At 41.6% G+C, this 21,046-nt stretch overlaps 1 protein-coding gene across 2 annotated transcripts in view; it reads right to left on the bottom strand.

The window, feature by feature from the left end:
• DLGAP1 (DLG associated protein 1) overlaps positions 1 to 21,046 on the bottom strand; it is a 1,292,753-nt gene that overhangs the window by 313,788 nt on the left and 957,919 nt on the right. For both annotated transcript variants that reach the window (XM_085605839.1, XM_085605838.1), the window contains exon 9: positions 18,241 to 18,481. In XM_085605839.1, the coding sequence (XP_085461965.1) occupies positions 18,241 to 18,481 (241 nt within the window). The remainder of the gene's footprint in view (positions 1 to 18,240; positions 18,482 to 21,046) is intronic.

Below are 21,046 nucleotides of genomic sequence, written 5' to 3' on the forward strand. Positions count from 1 at the left end.
TAAGTAATTGGCAGACGGTGAAGTAAAGATGGGGAATTTAAATCGGAACTGTGGTTTAGTTTGCCCATTTCCCCACTAAAGTTTATTTTGAAGTGAATTGCATTTGTTTTTGTTCCTAAAGTGAATTGCATGCATTTTTTAAACTAATGTGCATCATTGTTACAGTGCATATGAATGCAGCAAAAGCCAGGATACTTCGCAAAGTTAACTTTTGTTGTATTTTGGCCAGTTTGCCACTGGCTCCAGCAAGGGAGTAGCCAGAAAATTAAAATTACCCCCACTTTGAGGCATACCTCCATTCACACTGAGCCTACAAAGCCAGTGAACCCGACCCTCCTTAGAAGAGTTTGATGTTCACTTTCTTCCTCCTTTCAACCATCTTATCTATCCATCCTCTCACCTTTCCATCTATTCATTCATCAACCTGCTCTTCCTTTCATCTTTCCATCCACTCACACATCCATCTATGCTTTCTTCAATCCTGCTATCCTTTCACTATTTCATATAGACATTCATTATTGCACCTATTACTATATCTCTGTATCTATCCATAAATCCTTTGTCTCTTCCTTTCTCATCATTTCACATACCTGTTCATTCTTCCATTCACTCAGACTACCACTTATCGATCCTTTCACTCTTCAGACCATGCTTTCACTTTTCCTTATTCATCTTTTAACCCTTCCATTTAGCATTTTTCCCTTGCATTTCATACATCCTTTCTCCCTGTCATCAATTCATTCATCCGGCCTTCCTTACGCCTATTCATCCTACCTTTCACATGTTTTTCTTTCTTCCCTTTCATGTTTTCTTCCTTTCGGTCACCCTTCCCATTGTTTATTTCCCATTTGCATCCCCTCATCTTTCTTTTCACCTTCTTTACTTTTACATTTGTTTATATCTCTACAACTTAACTTACACTTTCCATTTTTCTCTATCTGTGGTTCTCTATTTTCATAATTTATTTTTTTGCTGTCTTTACTGTGCCTGTCATAACATTTTGTAAGGGTGCTATCTATGACCGTTTTCCCGCAAACATGTAGACACATGAGGCTCATAAACAGGGGGGGCTCCTCTGCTATGGCGGAAGAGCGTCGCCCCACTGCTTAATCGCACTGTGTGAGAAGCAAAAAGATAAAATGGTAATACTTTTAGGTATTACCATTTTTATGTTTTTATTTTGCCTGCGGGAGGGTGGGCAGGGCTGCTCTGCTTACGGAGCAGCAGGGCAGGGGAGGAGTGGTTTGTCCACTCCTTAGTGCGCAATGACTGTTTGGTCAGCCCTCTTGGGCCGCCCAAACGAGTCATGCGCACTCCCCTGTTCTCCATGCAGGCTGGATTGCAGCCTGCATGGAGAACATGCCTACCCCTACAGTCACTGGCTGAACGCTGTGTCACGGCGCTCAGACCAATCAAAAATATACATTGGAGTTTTCTTTATTATTATAATTTTTTTATGCAGCCCGTAGCCGCACTGCCCCCGTGCACTCCACCCTCACCCGCAAGCCGTGCCAGCCGCCCATGCCCATTAATAATGAATATTTTAGAGGCAGTGAATTCACCAGCCCATGGGGCCCAGTGACACCCCACTTAGGCTGCTAAAGCGGGGGATTCACTATGCCACTGGGCTCCAGCACAGAGCACATGGTTTGTCTATCTACTTACAGCAACCAGCCACCCTTCCCCGAAAAACTATTACTCAGGACTGGGGAGTCGGACGAGTATCTATTTCACAGCCCACACATTTGAAGACACAGAGGTACTGACCTTTCTTCTGCCTTTCTGTGTCAACCACGGTTTGAATATTACCCTGGGGCAGCTCCTCCACTAGGGCGGAGGAGCGTCGCCCCACTGCTTTCTCGCAGTGCGAGAAAGCCAAAACATAAAATAGTAATCACTTTTGGTTATTACCATTTTATGTTTCTTTGCGCATTGGGGGCAGGCAGGTGGGCGGAGCTGCCCTGCTCTCAGGCAGGTGGGCGGAGCTGCCCTGCTCTCTGAGCAGGGCTGGGCAGGAGTGGTTGCCCATTCCTGAGTGCGCAAAGACTGTTTGGCTGGCCCTCTCGGGCCATCCTAACCAGTCATGCGCACTCTGCATTGCAGCCTGCATGGAGAACATGCCATCCCCTACAACCCCTAGCTAGGCGGTGTCCCGACCAATCACAATGCTCCACTGGAGTGTTATGATTGGCTTAGAGGAGGGAGCCTGGCTGCCTGCTTCCGTTTCCTGTCGGAGGCAGAAGAGCAGGAGCAGTGAAGACGCAGGACACGGGCCGGGAAAAGGTAAATTTTTTAGTTTTTATTATTGACCCCCCTCCCTGTGCTGCCCCCCTCCCGGCATGACCCCGCCCCTCCACTCACGAGCCATGCCGGCTGCTACTGAAATTATCCATATCTACGTGCACATCATGCATTCGCTTCTACCAACCTACTGCTCGTGCACACGCAATGAAGCACTCTGAGATGACTGCAAGTCACCACCCTGCGATATGGCCTCTTAGATAAGTTATGAGACTGAACGCAAAAACCTGCTTTAAATACCAGCTGGCGCACTCGAAAAAACACTCCTGTAATTCCGAGCAAACGATTTAATCCCCTGCACCTCATATTAAAAATACCTGGTTTGTGAGTTTCACCTGTGCAGTGTGGCCTGTATTACTGCCCCAATTACACTGTCCTACGCCTCTTCTTCCACACAACCTGGTTGTGGTATTTTGGTCTCAGCAAGACCGCACGCCCAATTACTTTCTAATTACAGTTACTGGAAATGCTTTTATTACAATAATAAAAATGTTTTAGGCGCTCTATATAAAATACTTTAAACATGCCATCATTACACACTGAAATAAATCTGATTTCTGCAACATTTATCACCTTTTTGGAATGTGTATTTAATTTTCCAGGGCTACCATTAGGTAAAACATAATGTATACATTTTTTTTAAGAGTTAGAGTGATGAGAGGAAAATATAAATACTTATCGCAGTTCCGTTTGGTTCCCATGCAACATTTTGTAACAATTGTTACAGTCTTTCTTTGAAACTTAGAAAAGAAAAAAGAAAATAATCTGAGTTCTTGTAGTTGTTTATTTTGCACCTTGGCAGCAGACAGGGCCTAGGGACAGAGCTCTGGTGCTCTATACACAATAGCATAAATCATAGGGAGACAGAAGACATGAAGCGTTTTGACAGCCCAGACATGTTGATCTATTTCAGTGTGTACCTCTCCCTAAATGTCGGAGCAGTGACATTAAAAACGGAACGCATAAAGGACAGGATCCCAAGATACCCCATGCCACAATCTTACAAATTTTAATGTATTGGGCATAATCGCCCTCAAGGGTTATTTTTAATGATGAAATGTCGAAATGTGCGGGAACATTAACACAAAATGTCTGCATGGTGTATAACATTTCAACCAATGGTATTACAGCCAGTCATCTTAGGGGTGTAGGCCTCAATAGTGCATTGTACCGGGGCTTATGGGTGTTGGGGGGTTCTCTGGACCACGGTTATGTGAATTTTTTTTACCGGACTGGTAGCAGGGGTCCCATTTCTTTACTTGTGTTAGGTCCTGTGGCAAAGCTTACTACCACTCTGACCCATCTTAAAGTGTGTGGGTTTGAGTGTGTAGGTGTACCATTCTTGCCCACAATTCTTATGATAGAGTGGCGTCTTTTTCTACTTAATGCGCCTAGATTGAGAGTCAAGTTTTAGACTCAGCAGTATCTTGTTTCAGCGCCAATGGCAAAGGGCCGAGTAAGTGCAAGAGCTTCGCCCTATGATATCCTTATATTGTCCAGGACTATGAATCAGAGTGCTAAACTTTGCTTTTTCTTAGCAGTCTTTATTTTGTTTGGCCCTAATTTATACAAGGTTGTGCATAAAGAAACAAAGATGAAGATACCTGTTGTAATCGCTGTACATTCATATTTTACTTGTTTTACATAGCCTTTACAGTAAATATGCTAGTTGGTATATCCCAGCATTTGTTCCCCCACCTCTGTATCAAAGTTCCCTGCTCCATGGAACTTCCAGAACCCAAGGGAGTTCAGGTTAGAATGTTGGAGGGTTCTGAGCGACTGGAGACCTTGGCAGTTTGCTGTTGGGAGCACTTGTTATTGAGAAAAAAACGTATTACTTACATCGTTTCCTGGAGTTTCTTTAGATCTTCACCACTTCAATAACATTTCCCTGAATGCGAAGACAAATGTAAACACTGGCAAAACCAACAAGTTTCAGCATGGAAAATTACTGGCTTGCTTATGATTTTTTGGGTTAGATAGCATCTGCGAATGGACACTCATCTGTGGCAGCTATCTTGGAATGGGATATTCCAAATGCATTTAAGGTTGGCGGCCTTGGATGCAGGCACATCCAGGGCAGCTATCTTTGGAGGCATTGGTTATGCTTTAACAGATGCCGTTGAAAGATGGCCGCTATGAATGCACAGGCATTCACAACAGCCATCTTGAAATGTATTTGTAATATTTTATTAAATCCAGTCCAAAGATGCCTGAGGTGAATGTGTGTGTACCCACCACTGTCATCTTTCAATGGTTTTGTTAAAATAATACAAATCTAGACCTCGGTGCCTACTGCACATGCACACTTGTGGGCGGCCTTCTTGGAATGGTCAAAAACACATTTAAAGATGAATAACCACCAAGAGCGCGACAGGCAACAAAAAGTAAAACAGACAAATAAATAAAGTGGTAGAGGAGGCAGAAGGAAGTGACAAGCAGTAAGTGGCAGGGGAACAGAGAAGAGGTTGGGAAAGGAAGTATTAGAAAAAAAGTAGGCGGTTTGAGGAGAGGAAGAAGCACAAAGAGCTACGGGGATGGGAGAAGGTGAAGGAAAAGCAGTACACAGGGAGAGAGCAAGAAAACACAGAAACTCTAATGGAGTACTTGTGAAAGAAAATAGTCATTCTGTGAATCCAAGAAATGCCAGTAGTGGAAAGATATATCAACCAATCAGAACACTGTTTGACTGAAGTGCTCCTGGGTGAGACAAACACATGAATAGGAAGGTACGCCATAGAATCATGAGGAGACAGCTGAGATGGACAGCAAAGGCATCCAGCAATGAGGAAGGGGCTGACCCCCCAAAGCTAATTCTATGTACATTAGAAACATGAGGTTTGACCACCAAATAGCTAAAACTCTCTCTGGCAGAGACGTGAAAGTACATCAGTAATTTCTGAAACATTTTTCATTTAAAAAATACCCATGTCATATGTTGAGGCCCTGCCTTCTGGTGTTGCCTGTTGGGTTTGTACACTAATATACTTCACAAACTCAAATAATAATAATAAAAAATAATTCTTCTTGTAGCATTGGCTGCAAGCAGGTGATCATGTATGTTACAAATCCTCTAAGTAATGTGAAAATACACCATGGAAAGCTAAACATACATTCTTACAAAGCAGAAAAACAGCAGGCAAAGACACAAGTTAATCATTACAGGTATGGTATTTTCTCACTGAAGGCGCAGAGGCCCATTTCAAACCATACACTGGGTGGAATGGGCAAGACTAAATAGCATATGCAATGTTGATCAGTCTTTTGAAGGTCTGTATCAAAGTGGGGGCGAATTGTGTGTTGTGGAAAGTTATGCTGGCGGGTTGTATAATGTTTTAAAGAGTTCTGAAATTATTTTGATGCTCTAAGGTTGGTAGGAGAGATGGAAAGGAGGGGCCAGGAGAAAGGAGCTAATGAGATAATATAGCAGAATATATCCTCTAGACACAGCAAAAGAGTGTTGTGGTTAGCTGACCTAAGGTCCCAGTAGAACAGGATTATTCATGAATAAATCCTCTTTATGGGTAGCCCCAAAGTCAGTGGTCTAAAAAATCATTTTGCACAGAAGCTCCTTGAGTAAAAATGTTTGGTCAGGTCTCCTCAAGTGATGTAACCAACAAAAATGTTTTGTAGTCAATGCTGAAAACAAGGGGTCCGATTCACAAAGGTAAACTGAGATGAAAGTATAACTTTACGACTTTCGGTATTAACAAAGGGCATTTACGAGTAGTAAAGTTGGACTTTTGTCTCAGTTAAACGTAAGTTTTGGTCTTAAGTTTAACTGAGACCAAAACTTCGACAAAAGTCTAACTTTACTACCGGCGGCGATCGAACTGTGAGCCCTGCGCTCCAGAGTCAGCTGCTCTGGCCGCTGCGCCACACCTCTATTCGCTGTAAGCTCAGTACTTGCTGGTCTCACATCCATCTTTACTGCTGGGACTCTGATTGAACCAGTGATGTCTTGCTGTTTTATTTTAAGAATTGCTATTAGTTTTTGTGTGCTTTGGGCATTCTTTATTACATCTTTTTCCAGTTACCTGCATTGCTGCTTTACCTTCTCCGTTTATGTATTCGTAGTTCAGTCTACATAATTCTAGTCCTATTCCTGTTTGTGTGCATATTCTTTCCAGTTGTCCTAGTTCTGTCTGCATACTTCCAATCCTCTCGTTGTTTGCATGATTATTCCTTGTCGTGTATTTCTGTGTCCCTTGATCTACATACTTTCAGTCCTCTTCTTGTTTCTTAGAATTTTCTGAGACCTTTTTCTGTATTCAGTTCTTTTTTATCTGATCCCCATTATTCTCTCCTCTCTCTATATTAAAATATAAGTTATTGTTACCAGAGGGAGCCAGTGAGTTTTGTACCTCTTTCACAGAGATTCACTCATCACACTTCTCCTATCAAAGCTGTTGAGTGTTGTCCGAGACCCCGTGAGATTGACTGTTCCTTGCAGGAAAAAACTACTCTCCACGCACAACCCCTAATTTCTGTTGTATGACTAAAATATTGACGACCGGTTTTTAGTTAAAAAAATAAATAATAATTATACTATAAAATTGTTCTAGAAGCCATGTGAATGCCCCTTAAACCATAGTTTAAAAAAGGATTTTCCTGCCTGTAGTGTCTGGACATAAACCCAATACCATATCAATTTTTCGTTGGTGAGGACCTGTTCTGAAAAGGACAAATGATCCTTTTTAATCTATTGCTTGGATGGCTGTTCGATGTTAGATGCCGCACAACCCCACTTTAACTATTGCTACTAAATTTAAGTCTAGTCCAAGTGTTTCTCAAGTACCTGCTAGTTGCAAGATTTTGCACAGGTACATTGTATCTATTGCACTTTAATCCTGGTACTTTGATATATGTTTACTTTAAATTAGGGGGTTGGGTAGGCAGTTTCTATGAGAAAGCTTTTACCATTTCTTCGGAGTAAGGATTTTTATGAGTGGTGCGAAATACAAAACCATTTTAGAATGTTCTCTGATGTTATTGGCAACAAAATCTATTTCATGAGTTTTTGTTTTTAAAGATGTGATAGCAGATCGATTGAATCGGTGCTCTTTCATTATTCATCTTAGATCTAAACCACTGCACAAGTGCACTTTATAATGTACCCTAATATTATTTAGCAATACCAAGTAGTATAAGTGTTTTGTTGAACAATTATGTGATTCCAGTCAGTTCTAATTGATGTTCCTGTCCCAACCTAAAGTGGTTTTAATCTTGTTTGTAATGATTTTTAGCAATCAACAAATAAAACCTTTTTTTCTTTTGACTGTTCCTTGCCTTATTGTTGGATCTTTCTCCTCTACAGACAAGATAATTTTCCACAGAGTGTATAAACTACCATTTATTGTAAACACCCTTGAGCGCTCTTCACACATGGTAGTACAAGGGTAAAAGTTCCACTCACTGTTGATATTCCAATTCTTCTTTATTCAGTTAACTGTTGCTCCACATAAGCCAACATGTGTTTCGCCAAAACTGACTTTATCAGGGCTAGAAACCATATAATACATCAAAATTTCTCTATCTGTACATAGACAGAATAAACCCACCCAAATCACGTGATTTGTCATGTAACATTCAAAAAACATTATTCCACATACATTGTGCTATAAGTAATTCACCCATGTGCCCCCATTTTACAGTTCTATAACAAAACCATATAGCAAGAGTCACAGGATGGCCAGGATACTGCCATGTTACTTTCAGTTACAGAATGTGAGAGTGATTTGAATGCTTTAGAGACCTTACTTACGAATTTGGAGATTAATAGTAGTTTGAGTTTGGACAGTGGTTTAAAAGAAAATTCGAATAATCTTGACTTGTTTTATAAAGCCGTTAGCCTGGACCTAGACAAATGGAGTAGTAATATGGATAGGTCACATGGCAGAACTAATGATTTGAGAAAGTTGGAACGGCAGGCTTTATGTGAGTTGAGGCAGTACAAATATTTGATTATTAGAGAAGCTGATATGGGTGGGAATATCATCGTGATGAACAAATCAGATTTTGAAATGGGGTTTTTATTCAATGTACAGGTCCTAGGTGTAATTTGAGACTTGACATGGAACCCCAGTCCCAGTATAAGTAAGGAGATTAATTTGAGAGTGGGGGAGTGGATTGAAAGTATACAAGGTGATGCCCTTCCCCCTGGCCAGACCCATTATATTGAGTATTGGGTCACCAACAGAAAGGTTGTCTTAGTATGTGGGTGTGTTTTGAGACTGTTCATAAGGAATATCCTTTCCTATATTGAAGATACAAAACATGTATTAAATATGATGAATGATATTGCTTGGGAGTGGGTGACATGATGCTAGTTACCTTGAATGTGGTGTCCTTATATATTAATATTTCCCAAGATTGGAGATTACATGCGTCGAAGTACTTTTCGAATAGGAGACCAGCTAAGTAAATGGAATAAATAGAGATAATTTTGGATAAGACAACATTAATATTGGAAAATAATGGTTTTCTGTATAATGGAGCTTGGTACAGACAACTACAAGGTGCTGTCGTAGGCTCCAGATTTGTACTCTTATATGCAAACCTCTTTATGGGATGGTTTGAGGGTTAGCAGATCTGGAGCTCAGGTGGTTCCGGATGGAATGATAGAATCCAGTACAGTAAAGGTTTATTGATAATGTGTTAGGATAGGCAATGGAGATGATCTCCAAGATTTATTTGCAAATGTACATAAAAATGAAAATAACATGAGGTTCACCATTATATACAGTAAAAAGAGAAAATCAAGTTTTTGGATGTCAACATCTAAGTGTCATGTACCATAAGGGGAGAACAATTAAGGATGTGCTTAGGCCCGGATACCCAATTGTAAACCCTAACATGAGTTGGTGGGACACAATAACAAAAGTTTTTTCAAGTAAAAAATTTGAATTTGTTTAAATTTGCTATTGACAAATAGAAGTGTTTTTGCTGTATTTGAAGCCCAGAGTACAGAATTAATACAAACATCATATGTCAATCTAAATATGTTCTATATACCAATATGTGCCTGTGGTAACATCTATGTGGGAAACACTATTAGAACTGTAAGGGAAAGAATTTCAGAACACCTAAGAGAAGTGTAGGTTGAGGACACGAGTTATCCCATTGCTTCGCACATTATTGCAACTTGAGTAACAAGGGTGCCACACACTGATTTTTATTTTCATGTCATTGAAGGAGTATGCACTGACCCCGGAGGAGGGAATAGAGAACTGTATCTACATCATATAGAATCTCACTGGATCATGCAACTAAAAGCATTGCAGAAGGGTCCGAATACTGACTATGAATTACAATATTTTCTAGGTGATTAATGCATGCCCCATACCTATAAGTGACATAACAACCAGACTCAAATTAGTTTATGGGCTATCTTTTGGTGTTGGTCATAACATCATATACCAGCTAGAGAGTATACAGTAACTTTATTTATGAGCAACTATAGGGACAGACTAGGTTGCTGACTACATGATGCTAATCGGAGTGGAAAGACTTAATATGGATTACACAGATATCTTAATTTTTTTAGATAGTGTGACATGAGTAGATGATACACCTATTAGGAACAAATTTACAGTATGGATTAAGGATTACATATTTTGTAGAAAACACTTAAATTGTACAGCAGCAGTTTTTAAGAAGGAAAAAACGAACCTAAATAGATAACTTTATAATCAAAAGTGAAGGGCATGTGTAAGCGACCCCCAATCTACTACCATTAATAGAAAGGGGTTATGAGATACAGGGGCGTATTGGAACTTGGAAGTTTAATTGTAGAATGAGACTTACTTATGGGAGATTGCCACTTTAGAAATGTACCAAGTAAAATGGCGCTCCGTTATTTGATAGGGGTAGTTTTATTGTGGATACACGGTCAAGTAAACTATCACACTAGAGATTAAATAGGCTTGTGTGTATTTTGGTTTTAAAAAATAATGACTAACAATTATTTCAGTGTGGTACTTTGAGTAGGATCTCATTTAACCAGTTTTATTTCAAGACTCAGATTTACTTATGACATGTTGCCACAGAAATTTACCAACCAAGATGGAGCATGTTTTTCATTGTGGGTTATTTTATTGTGGATACACATTCAAGTAATCTATTATTACAGCAATTATTCTGATTGTGGGTATTTCTGTTTAAACAAATGATGACTTATTAGTAGAGCTTGGCACATTTAATAGGATGTCATTTAGCCTCTTGAATGTCCTTTAGCATATTGTAAGATCGTGCTATGGTATTTAAGTTGATGGTGGTGTATTAGGCACAGTCCGCTCTCGTATCTTGCTATTTAAACCACACTCAATATGGCCCCTACATATAACGCCACACACATGCTGCCCTACGGAGTTGATCGGGTGACAAAAAATTATTTTGGGGTAAGTAGGGGAGTATAGGGATCTGTTTTTATGTGGCATAGTACTGTCTTGCATTACAAATAGAATAGGGCACCTTAGATATTGAATTGCTTGTTCCAGATCTGACTGAATGTACAGCTGGATTGGAGCTCACTCCAACTTGAAGATATTCATGATTCTTGATAACCTGATCGTCAGACTGTATATAGCTGATGGTTACTAGCAGGTGCATGATATCTCGAGTCACCACTGAAACCATTGAAAAGTGATAAATATTAACACAAAGATTTTTAGTAGTGAGAGGGAAGTGGTAATAGGATGAACTGCAATATTTTTCAGTATCGTGGATTTATGTTTCTTTTTATTGTACTGGAGAGTGATTAATAAATGAATTTGCAGTTTAGATAGTTGGAGATTGGACTTGGATAGTCTACTTAGTTACTTAGTTAGCAATCTAATATTAAACAGCGGACTCTGCATGGGTTCATGGTTATGGAATGTATTTACATTTGCATGTGCTTACACACACAATGAGGTTTTTTCAAGTGCCTATCATGGTTGTTGCATCACACTTCTCTATGGTTTTCGCTACTGAACCGTAAAAAGGAGCACCTGGGTGAACAACTTGTGGTATAATATATGTGTAACAATGTTTCCTAAGGATCCAGGTTCAAACAGAATGTTTTTTTTAATGCTGGTCTGCCTCTGTACTCATATTGTAATTTTTGTGCATTATATGTTTTTTAGCCCTGATGAAGTCAGTGATGATAAAACACATGTTGGCTAAAATGGAGCAACGTTTAACTGAATAAAGAAGAATTGGAATATCAACAGTGACTGGAACTCTTACCCTTGGACTAAAGTATACGAAGAGTGCTCATGGGTGTTTGTATGAATTTGGGCCTTGCTACCCTCTGTGGGGTGTTTGGTAGCCCTCTTGGAGCACCAAAGGCACTAAATTGATGACATTCTGACTGATATATATTAAAGTGTGTGCCTGTAATGACCAGACCTACAGGGCGTTTGGAAATTTATAATTTATTGAAATTAATCTATTGTTCTCTTGCCTTGTACTTTCCTATCCTAATGCCTTGCATTTGTTTATTGTACTTGATATTGATTGTCTGTCTAGCATTGTCTTCTACAGGCATTACCCACTTCCAGAGCAGGCTGTAGATGTCACTGCCCTCCATTCTTCATCTTTTTTCTTGTCATCATTCTTTTCAAGTTTTTAGGTACCTGCTTGTGTGTGCTCTAAACCCCGCCCCTTCCTGTTAGTTTATTGAATCTCACTCTCAGCAGGCAGGGGTCCTTAACAGCAGACAATGTGACTCTGGTTTAAAAAACACAGGGGCATATCAGCAACAACCGGCGATAATTATCGCTAAGTGCACTTAGCGCTAGGATAATTATCGCCGGCTAGCGTGGATTTTTATCGCTGAGATAGCGTGCTATTAGCAACGCTTATCTCAAAAGCGATAAAAATCCTCACGCTAACTGCCTAACGTGAGATTATCACTGGAAACCCAGCGATAATCTCACTCAATGTGGCGTTAGCTTGATGATAGGGACTCACAAACTTAGCTATGATATCCACCTTCCATAGGATATCATGGCTAAGTCAGTCCTGAAGCAGGCGTAAGGAAAGTAGCGATAACAGAGGTTATCGCTACTTTTCTTGCCGCTATGCTTCATAGCGTGGGGCTTGATGATAGGAGAAATGTCGCTTAGCGACATTTCTCCTGTCATGTCAGGTCAGGAACGCCACTTTGCATCTCATTAGAGATGCAAAGCTGGGCGTTAGGAATTCCCAGGCTAACGCAAGTTTTCACGCGTTAGCGAGAGCTTGCTAATTAGGCGATAAAATTATCGCCGCTTTTCGGCCGAAAACGGCCGCAAAAGCGGCGATAATTCTATCGCCTCCCCTTGCTGATATGCCCCACAGATCCATGAACTGTGCACACATTTTTGTGTACATGAGAGGTTTAAGTATTAAAGGATGGAAGGTCATCAGGGCTGGAAAAATTGTTCTGCTATTCTGGATTTTTCTTGGTGGCCTGCAGAATGGGGAGCTGCTTTCACACCAGGAAGGGCTGCCATGACCCAACCCTGAAAGTCCTCAAGGCCCCATTCTTGTGGCAGCCTCTTGCTGTGTGGTGCTGGTGTGAACATCTTTGCCGTGGCTAGTTTCTATTTGTGCACCGGAGTTCGTGAGTGGGACAACTTTGAGTTTTAGCTGAAGGGACAGCTGGAATTAAAATCTACCCTGCAATGTGCCATCCCACCGTGCAGATGCGATCATCCTCCTAGTTTCCCAAAGCTTTTCCTCATCAATCACTTTGTCTTCCTATCCAATTGCAGTGAGAGTGGTATCTTATTGCCTGTGTAAAGGTGAGTGTGGATAAGGAGGATGGTATTGCCTCAACGCATTCCTCCGTGTGCCTTAACTATTTCTGTTACGATACAAAATGATATGCCAACTTTCAGAAGACTATCCCTCTGTTTGCACCCTCACCACTAGTCTGGGTCCAATTGCACCTGCAGAAGGCAGGCTCCCTGCAGCTAGTAGTGTCAGCACAAGGAAGCATCTGATATGCATCGTCTCCTGTGAGGGCTTTAAAGTCTTTTTGCCATCTGCTGGGTCTCCTTGGTCCTTGAGTTCCGGCACAGCTACACTAGTCATCAAAGCCAAAAATGTATTAACAATTAACTGTGGTTAAACTGAATTTCAGCCTGGAGAGTTCATCATTTGTTTTTTTTAAAATTCTATTTAATTTGTAATACTTGTTTTATTTTTACTCCAAGTCCTGCCCCACATGAGGAGACATAAGGGGGTTTATTTACTAAGATTTAATGCCGTGTTTGCATCACAAAAGTGACGCAAAACAACACTGAATCTTTTGTTACCTATTTACTTTTCAGCATAGAACCTGCTTTATTCTGGAAAATCACTTGAAAGTAATGAAAAGCAGCTTATAGGGCTGCTTTGCATTACTTCGCGTCAAGGGGGCAAACCGTGGATGGTGCATGAGCATTCCCATGCAACCACCCAAGGTTTCTGGTGCTAAACTCTATTTAGTAGATAAGCTTCAGTTTCAGAAAATAGCGCCCATTTCAGATAGGCTCCATGAAGGAGAATTAGTTTAATTCTCCTTTATTTTCCGACTTTGCATGTGTGATGCACTGTACAGCACGCATACAAAGTGGGAACATATTTAAAGTTAGTCTAAGAATAGTATTTTGTACTGGAAGGGTATCCTTCGAGTACAAAATGTATGCTAGACTCACAGGGGCATCCTTGCACTATGGTGCAAAGATGTGTCCGTGTTGCATGTTGTTCCACATTTCTGCGCCAGCGTTAGGGAGAGGGGAGGAGAGTGCCATATTTCTTTAAACATGGCACTCTCCTGCTCTCCTCTTCTCACGCAGCGCAGCATTTGCAGCTGCTGCACTGCGCTGCCTGAAAAACTGGTCAATCTGGCACGAGATGTCCTATTAAGAAGTATAATAAATCATTTACTGAATATATATACATTAAAAGGAAGCATGGCCCTATTCAATACTCCTACAATTCAAAACCCATACATCCTCAAATCACACAGCTGTCCCTTAACTGCATGACTGGAGTTCATTGATAAACTGTGCACATAACTTGAAGAAAGGTAACATATGGAAATATAGTCTGAGGTAAATGAAGAAAAATAACTGCATGGAAGTGAATCAAGGTATACATGTTTTTCACCACAAAACTGTGAGAATAATATCCATTTAGAGAGTGGAAATGGCTGACTGAGGGAAATCTAAGTTCTGGGATAGATATATCACTCAGTGTCCGACAAGCAATTCTGAGCTCAAGATAATGACCAAAAAGAACTGCCACTGCAAAAATGGCAGATGGCATATGGGAGCCAATTTGGCTTCGTTCCATGCAATTAAGGACTCAAGTTGCCAGTGTTTTAAGCAAACATATGGATACATGAAGGCACATTCAGAGAAGGCTCCCCAGGCAAACAAAGTACACACATTTTTCTTCATCTTCAAGCGTGTTTCATGTGTGGCTCATGAAAATGTGGTGCTGTGGCGACGTGACTCGGATACTGCACCCTATTTATTAATACATTCTTTCCTAAAACGTCTGCTTTCAAACAAATGCTAGTGATATACTTACATCGATCTATTAATGGTGGTCTCTGACTGGCAGCATTATCTTTTCACCTGCTTTTGACACAGTCTCACACCCCATCCTCTTCAGGTGCCCGCACGAGATTGGCATGCAAGGACCCGCTCTATGTTTGATCTGCTTCTTCCTAACAGCTAGAACTCAAGCTGTCAGACTGGCACTTAATTCCTCAGAAGCCCAAAAACCCATCTGCGGAGTGCCTCAAGGTTCATCACTCAGCCTCACCCTTTTCAACACATATATGATCCCTCTGGCCAACGTCCTTCGTGCACATGACATCCACATCCTCTCCTATGGCGCTGACATGCAAATCGTACTCTCCCTCTCGGAGAAGACCGCTGAAACAAAAAACAAGTTTACCCCCTGCTTTACAAAAGTTGCTTATTGGATGAAAGCCATCTGTCTCAAGCTCAACACTAACAGAACATAAATAGTGATCTTTGTCAAGAACACCTCACCAATGGTGAATTTCGACCCACCCTCACACCCAGCACCCACACCAGGTACCTTAGAATACTCCTCAACAGCAACAATGGACATGACTGCACAAGTCAATGCCGTCACTGCATCCTGCTGCCAGACCCTGAAGATGCTGAAGAAGACCTTCAAATTGCTCCCAAGCTAGAAAAACTGTCACTCACGCCCTAGTCACCAGCAAGTTAGACTATGGGAATACCCTCTACGCCGTGATCATCAGGTAACTAACTACAACGCTACAAGCCATCCAGAACTCGGCAGCCAGACTCTTCCTCAACCTCCCACACAGAACTCACATCACATCACACCTCAAGGAGCCTCACTGGCTCCAGATACACAAGCTCACTTGTTTCGAACTTCTCACACACACATTCAAGGCACTATACAACTTAGGCCCCACCTACCTGAATGCTCCATACGACACATCAGAGCCTCATCTCTTATTGAATTCCATAAGAAGCTGAAGTCCTGGCTTATCAATTACTCAATCTACTATAGGAAGCACTAGGCACACCCACACCTGCTAAGCACCAGGATTCCCTCACAGGTGAGAGTGAGCTTTAGAAAGTAAGAAATTCTTTATTGCTCAATTTCCAAAAATCATTGCAATTAAAAACAATAAAATCATGAGATAAAAACAGTTTAATTATTCACCAATTGATATACGACTGTGTACACATAAAAGAATGGTTATTTCTATAGTTACATGTCACACTAGAACATTAATACCGTAATTGCACTTATTTTATCAAAATTGTTAAAAATTCGTAAGTCAAACAACATCTGATAATTGGATTCCCAGGGATGTGCAATAAAAACTATAAACATTATATGACATGGTGCAATAGCTATCGAAATGTCAAAGTGCAAAATTTGTAGACATTATAAGTCGTAGTGCAAATAAGCAATTAAAAGGTGCTTCCATATACTCTTTAGGTGCTATTCATAAAATTAGCCTAAGACAGAATCATAAAAATCCAGTTACAAGCGCATTCAAGAAATGCCAAAGTGCAAAAATTGTAGACATTATAGGTCCTAGTGCAAATAAGCAATTAAAAGGTGCTTCCATATATACTCTTTAGGGGCTAATCACAAAAATTGCCTAAGACAGAATCATAAAAATCCAACTGCAAGCACATTCAAAGTGAGTTTTACAAAAACACAAAGCATAACATAAAATAACATTACTTGTGTTCTTGGCAAAGAGCCCATCACATTTTGTGGGTGGGCGTCATTAGTCATTCCACTGTGGAGGGGTGGGGGCTGGAGGAAGTGGGTCATGACCAGAAGCAATCATGGGGTATGCAACACAGGGAAGGGGGTAGGGGCAAGGAGATTTGAAAGTGGTCTGTCACTTGGTAGCCCCCTCTTTCTCCCCTGATGTGCTGCAACACAGATGTCTCCAAGGGAATTTTGCCACCCATCCACCCCAACATGGCTACATTAGAGTCCATTGTGCCCGAATAAAGGCACTGATTGTTGAGGGCACTAGATTGCCTAGTTGGCCATCTCCATCAGGAGATGCCTTTCAGGGGTGAGGTTGGGTGGAGTTAGGGCAGTCCTTCTAACGGCCCTACACTTCTTGCTCTACCTCGGGTCCCCCAGAGATTATTTGGGGTGTGACCAAGAGTTACATATTACCCCAGAAGGAACCAATGTGCTATGTGCTGTCTGGAGATGTCATGGATGTTTGATGTATAACTTTGTTATCTGGTCTTTCTGTACTATGGAGGATGTAAATAGGATACATGCAATTTTATGTTCAGGATTGCCATGTATTTTGCTATATTGTGTATTGCGCAACGTTAACTGTTGCAGTGGTTGTTATACCACTTTGTTTAAATTTGCTATATCCTACCCCAAGAAGTGGAGTCTGTTGCCTTTGTGGGGAAGGCAAGGACCAAGCAGTTTGTAAGGTTAGACCTCATCACCATTGCACAAGTGAGTGTACTGTTGCTAATTTTATGCTATTCACATAGAGGCCTATTCACAAAGGTAAATTATGTTTACAGCCAAATTTACTTTTTTTTATGCTTGCCAAGAATTTACTAAGGAATTCCTGGTAGGTGTAAACCCATTCGCGAGAGCGGAGATTTCCCCGTCTGCAAATCGCATTCAATGGGTAGGCGTTTGAGAGTTCCATGGAGAGGTTAGTTTTGGAAGTTTGGGAATGCCCACAAACAAATTCTGATCTATCTTTTACACCATGGAAGGGGTCAGAAATGTACTCCAGCACAGGGCTGTAACAAACCATTTTCCAGGCTGTGGAGGGGAATGGAACTTACCCCGATATGCTTCGGGTGTAGGGGAAGAGCCTTCTCAAAGAGGAAACATAGTTTCCCCACTTCGAATTTTTTTAGAAAACCCCCTACATGTGCACAGGGAGCTGTCCACTATGGAGAACTCCGCAGAACTCCACTCAGTGGTAATACGATTCCGGAGGTAAAGTCAAATGACCAAACCATGAAGACAACTAGAAACCTGTACATGGTGCAGCTGATCAATTTGCACTCCTTGGAATGTTTGTGAATTAAAATAAATAGAAAACATACGTTCAGGTGGAGATTTCTACTTGTATTTTCCAACTTTTTCCATGAACTGAGCCCATACTGTGTAACAAGATTCAGTGAAGTACAAATTACAAAGTTTATGGAAGTCACTCTGTTATGTAACTGAACAAGCGACATTGCTCCTGGACAGCCCTGATTTCTTTCCTACCCAACCCTGCGTACTTCCTTTGAGCTTCGGTATTACGCAACTATTACTTCCCCTGGAGCCATCTGGATGGAACTTATGGTCCAAACATAATTTACACTCCTAGCAACAGTGCACCTCATCGCGACATCGCAGACAATGCACATGCCCCCCACCCCTATGTCAGACCACACATTCTTCTCTACTTACCAGTGCTGCTCTGGATGGTCCTCACTGTGGTCGTTGTGCGTGGTGGTGACGAAGACCTCAGCGACACACATTCGTCATCTTGAGAGCAGCCCTTTTCGATGGCCCTCACATAGCTGTGGCTCCTCATGCGAAAACAGCCCGGCATTGGCAAATCCAAGGCCTCCACAGCCTGCGACTCCAGTTCACTGAACACGGACTCGCAGACAGACTCAAACTGACCGTTGAGTTCCATCTCGCTCATCTGCAGGAAAAGAATAGACACTTTGATCACAATTATGGAACCGGTCTGCTCTACTACTAAGAAAAAGTCTTAAGGGAACAGAATTGCATCACCCTTGCAATATTGTAACTTTTTCGATGCATCCGTCATTGGAACTTTTGTAAAACAGACTTGTCACTTATGACTGCAACTTACTCAACATATTTCGTATTGCTATTTGAGTTACAAAGGCCTGCCGTGGGACCCAGTGGTTTGGCACGACTCTACAGCTTATCGTAAAAGTCCCTGTAGAGCCAGTGAAATGGCTTCTCTCTACTTATGATGTGCTACATGTGGTGATGTGGCTTTCCCCCCGGTTATCACTCTGTTGAGGTTCGAGCAGGAAAAACTCCAAGTCTGGAGCTGTCCTGGCCCATCTTCGCCCTATGGCCAGAACCATACCTGTTTCGGATACTCCCTAGCCCAGACTCTCCCCAATTTTAGTGAATTTTCTCTTGTATCTCTCCTACTCACGTTTATGTTGTTTGCATGTCACCCTTCCACGCAAGTGGCTGACCAGCCTAAGTGACTCACAAGGACATGTGACTCCCTAGCCCAAAAACCACCCTAGCCAAACTTATGTTCACTGGGGTTTTGAGTTTTGTTCCAGTAAGGTTGTTGTCTTATGCCCCACCGATGGTGTGGTTCCATACAGCATGTTTTGGTTATATTTATATAAGAGGTCTGGTGTTTACTGGTGGCGAGTGTTATAAGATGCAGTAGAGTTACATGGGAAAACTACGATGCAGTATGGTTAGGTCTTGAGGTTAAATGGATGGAGTGCTGAGACGTATTGCTGTTTGTTGTGGTGTGATTCTGTCTGGTGCTGTGTAACAAGGATGAGTTGTGGGAGCCAGCTGTATTGAATGGGACAAAGAGTTCCAGGCAGTGAGGTTTGCAAATACACTGAATGGGTTGCAAGGAGAGAAAGGGAGATGAGAGATCCGTTGTGGTGTGTTGTTGTGTGGTTATGTGGGCATGTGGTGTGTGTCTGTGGAGTGGTTTGATATGGTGATGTAATTTGTTGCAATCTTTCTAGATACAAAATGATGTAGTTTAGCAGGAGTGTGCTTAAGGAATAATGTGTGGTTAAGGATTAAAGTATGATTGTGATTTCTAGACGTGGGAGAATATTTACGAAATTGTCGTGCAGCGCAGCAAGTCACCTTGCTGTGCTGCGTGACAGGGTAAGGGCAGGAATGCACCATATTTAAGTTAATGTGGTGCATTCCTGCCTTTTCCCCTGCACTGGCACCCTTTTGGCAGCCTAGCGTCAATGCAGGCACCTTTGCACCATGGTGCAAGGGTGCCTACATTGCATGCAGGATTGTTTTTGTGCAAGAAGGGGCACCTTCCGGCACTAAAACAATCCCCTGAAACATAATCCTCTTTCTATATGTGCTGCACAATCCAGCGCATATAGAAAAAGGAAGAAACGAGAAGAAACAGATATTTCTCCTTGTTACTCCTCTCTTGAGAAGGTGCATCTTTTTCGCCCATTCCCAGGGTTTAACAATTCTGGTGAATGCAAGACTTTCCATTTGACTCTTGAATTTTGCTTGGCATCTGCCTGACTACTCTTCAAATGGAGACAAGTGGAGGGGCACACCACCCAACCAGCCCGACAGATAAAGAAACAAATAGCAAGGGGCCGATTGGCTGGAGCCCCCGGCCCCAATGGCATTCCACCAATGTTGTTCAAAAATGACCCGGACTACTGGAGCAATGCACTTGAGCCCGTCTTTAAGTATGCAGCTAGAAACTCTATAATTCCTGAGTCATGGAGAGGCTCAATCATAAGCCCAATTTATAAACAAGGAGCAAGGTCTGTGCCGAAAAACTACCGCCTGATAACCCTGATTGACATTGAGGCCAAATACTTTGCAGGGCTCCTCCTAAACGATCTAGCCAATTGGGCCGAAGAGAATCACATAATACCGTCAACACAAACAGGATTCCGGAAAGGGCAAGGTACAATAACCAACATAATGGCCCCGACCCTGCTCATGGATGCAGCAAAACAGGGAAAATACCCACTTCTTCTTTGTTTCATAGATTTTGTTGCAGCATTCGACCACGTAGACCAAACAAAACTTTGGCATAAACTGGATGGCTGGGGGATCCCTTCAACTCTTTTACACCAACTAAGGAACCTCCATACCAATACATGGGTCAGGATAAAGCTCGGTGAAGATCAACATATATAAAAAAAATTGTTACTACAAAAGGGCTTAAACAAGGGTGCGTTTTAGCCCCCCTGCTATTCAATCTCTTCTTAGCGGACCTTCCGGGGGAGTTGAACAGCTGCGTAGCCCACGCACCAAAACTAGGGAATTCCACTCTGTCAAACCTGCTATACGCGGACGACCTAGTCCTGATAAGTAGGACTGCAGCATTTACTGAATGTGACTTATACATTTTCGCAAGGAAACGCACTAAAAATAAACTTCAACAAAACAAAAATTATGGCAGTTAATTACCGCAAGAAGAAACATCTTAATTGGTTTCTCTATGGACATCGTTTGGAACAAGCAGTAAGCTATAAAT

The sequence above is a fragment of the Triturus cristatus genome, chromosome 5_1, assembly GCF_964204655.1.
Source record: "Triturus cristatus chromosome 5_1, aTriCri1.1, whole genome shotgun sequence".
Taxonomy (NCBI): domain Eukaryota; kingdom Metazoa; phylum Chordata; class Amphibia; order Caudata; family Salamandridae; genus Triturus; species Triturus cristatus.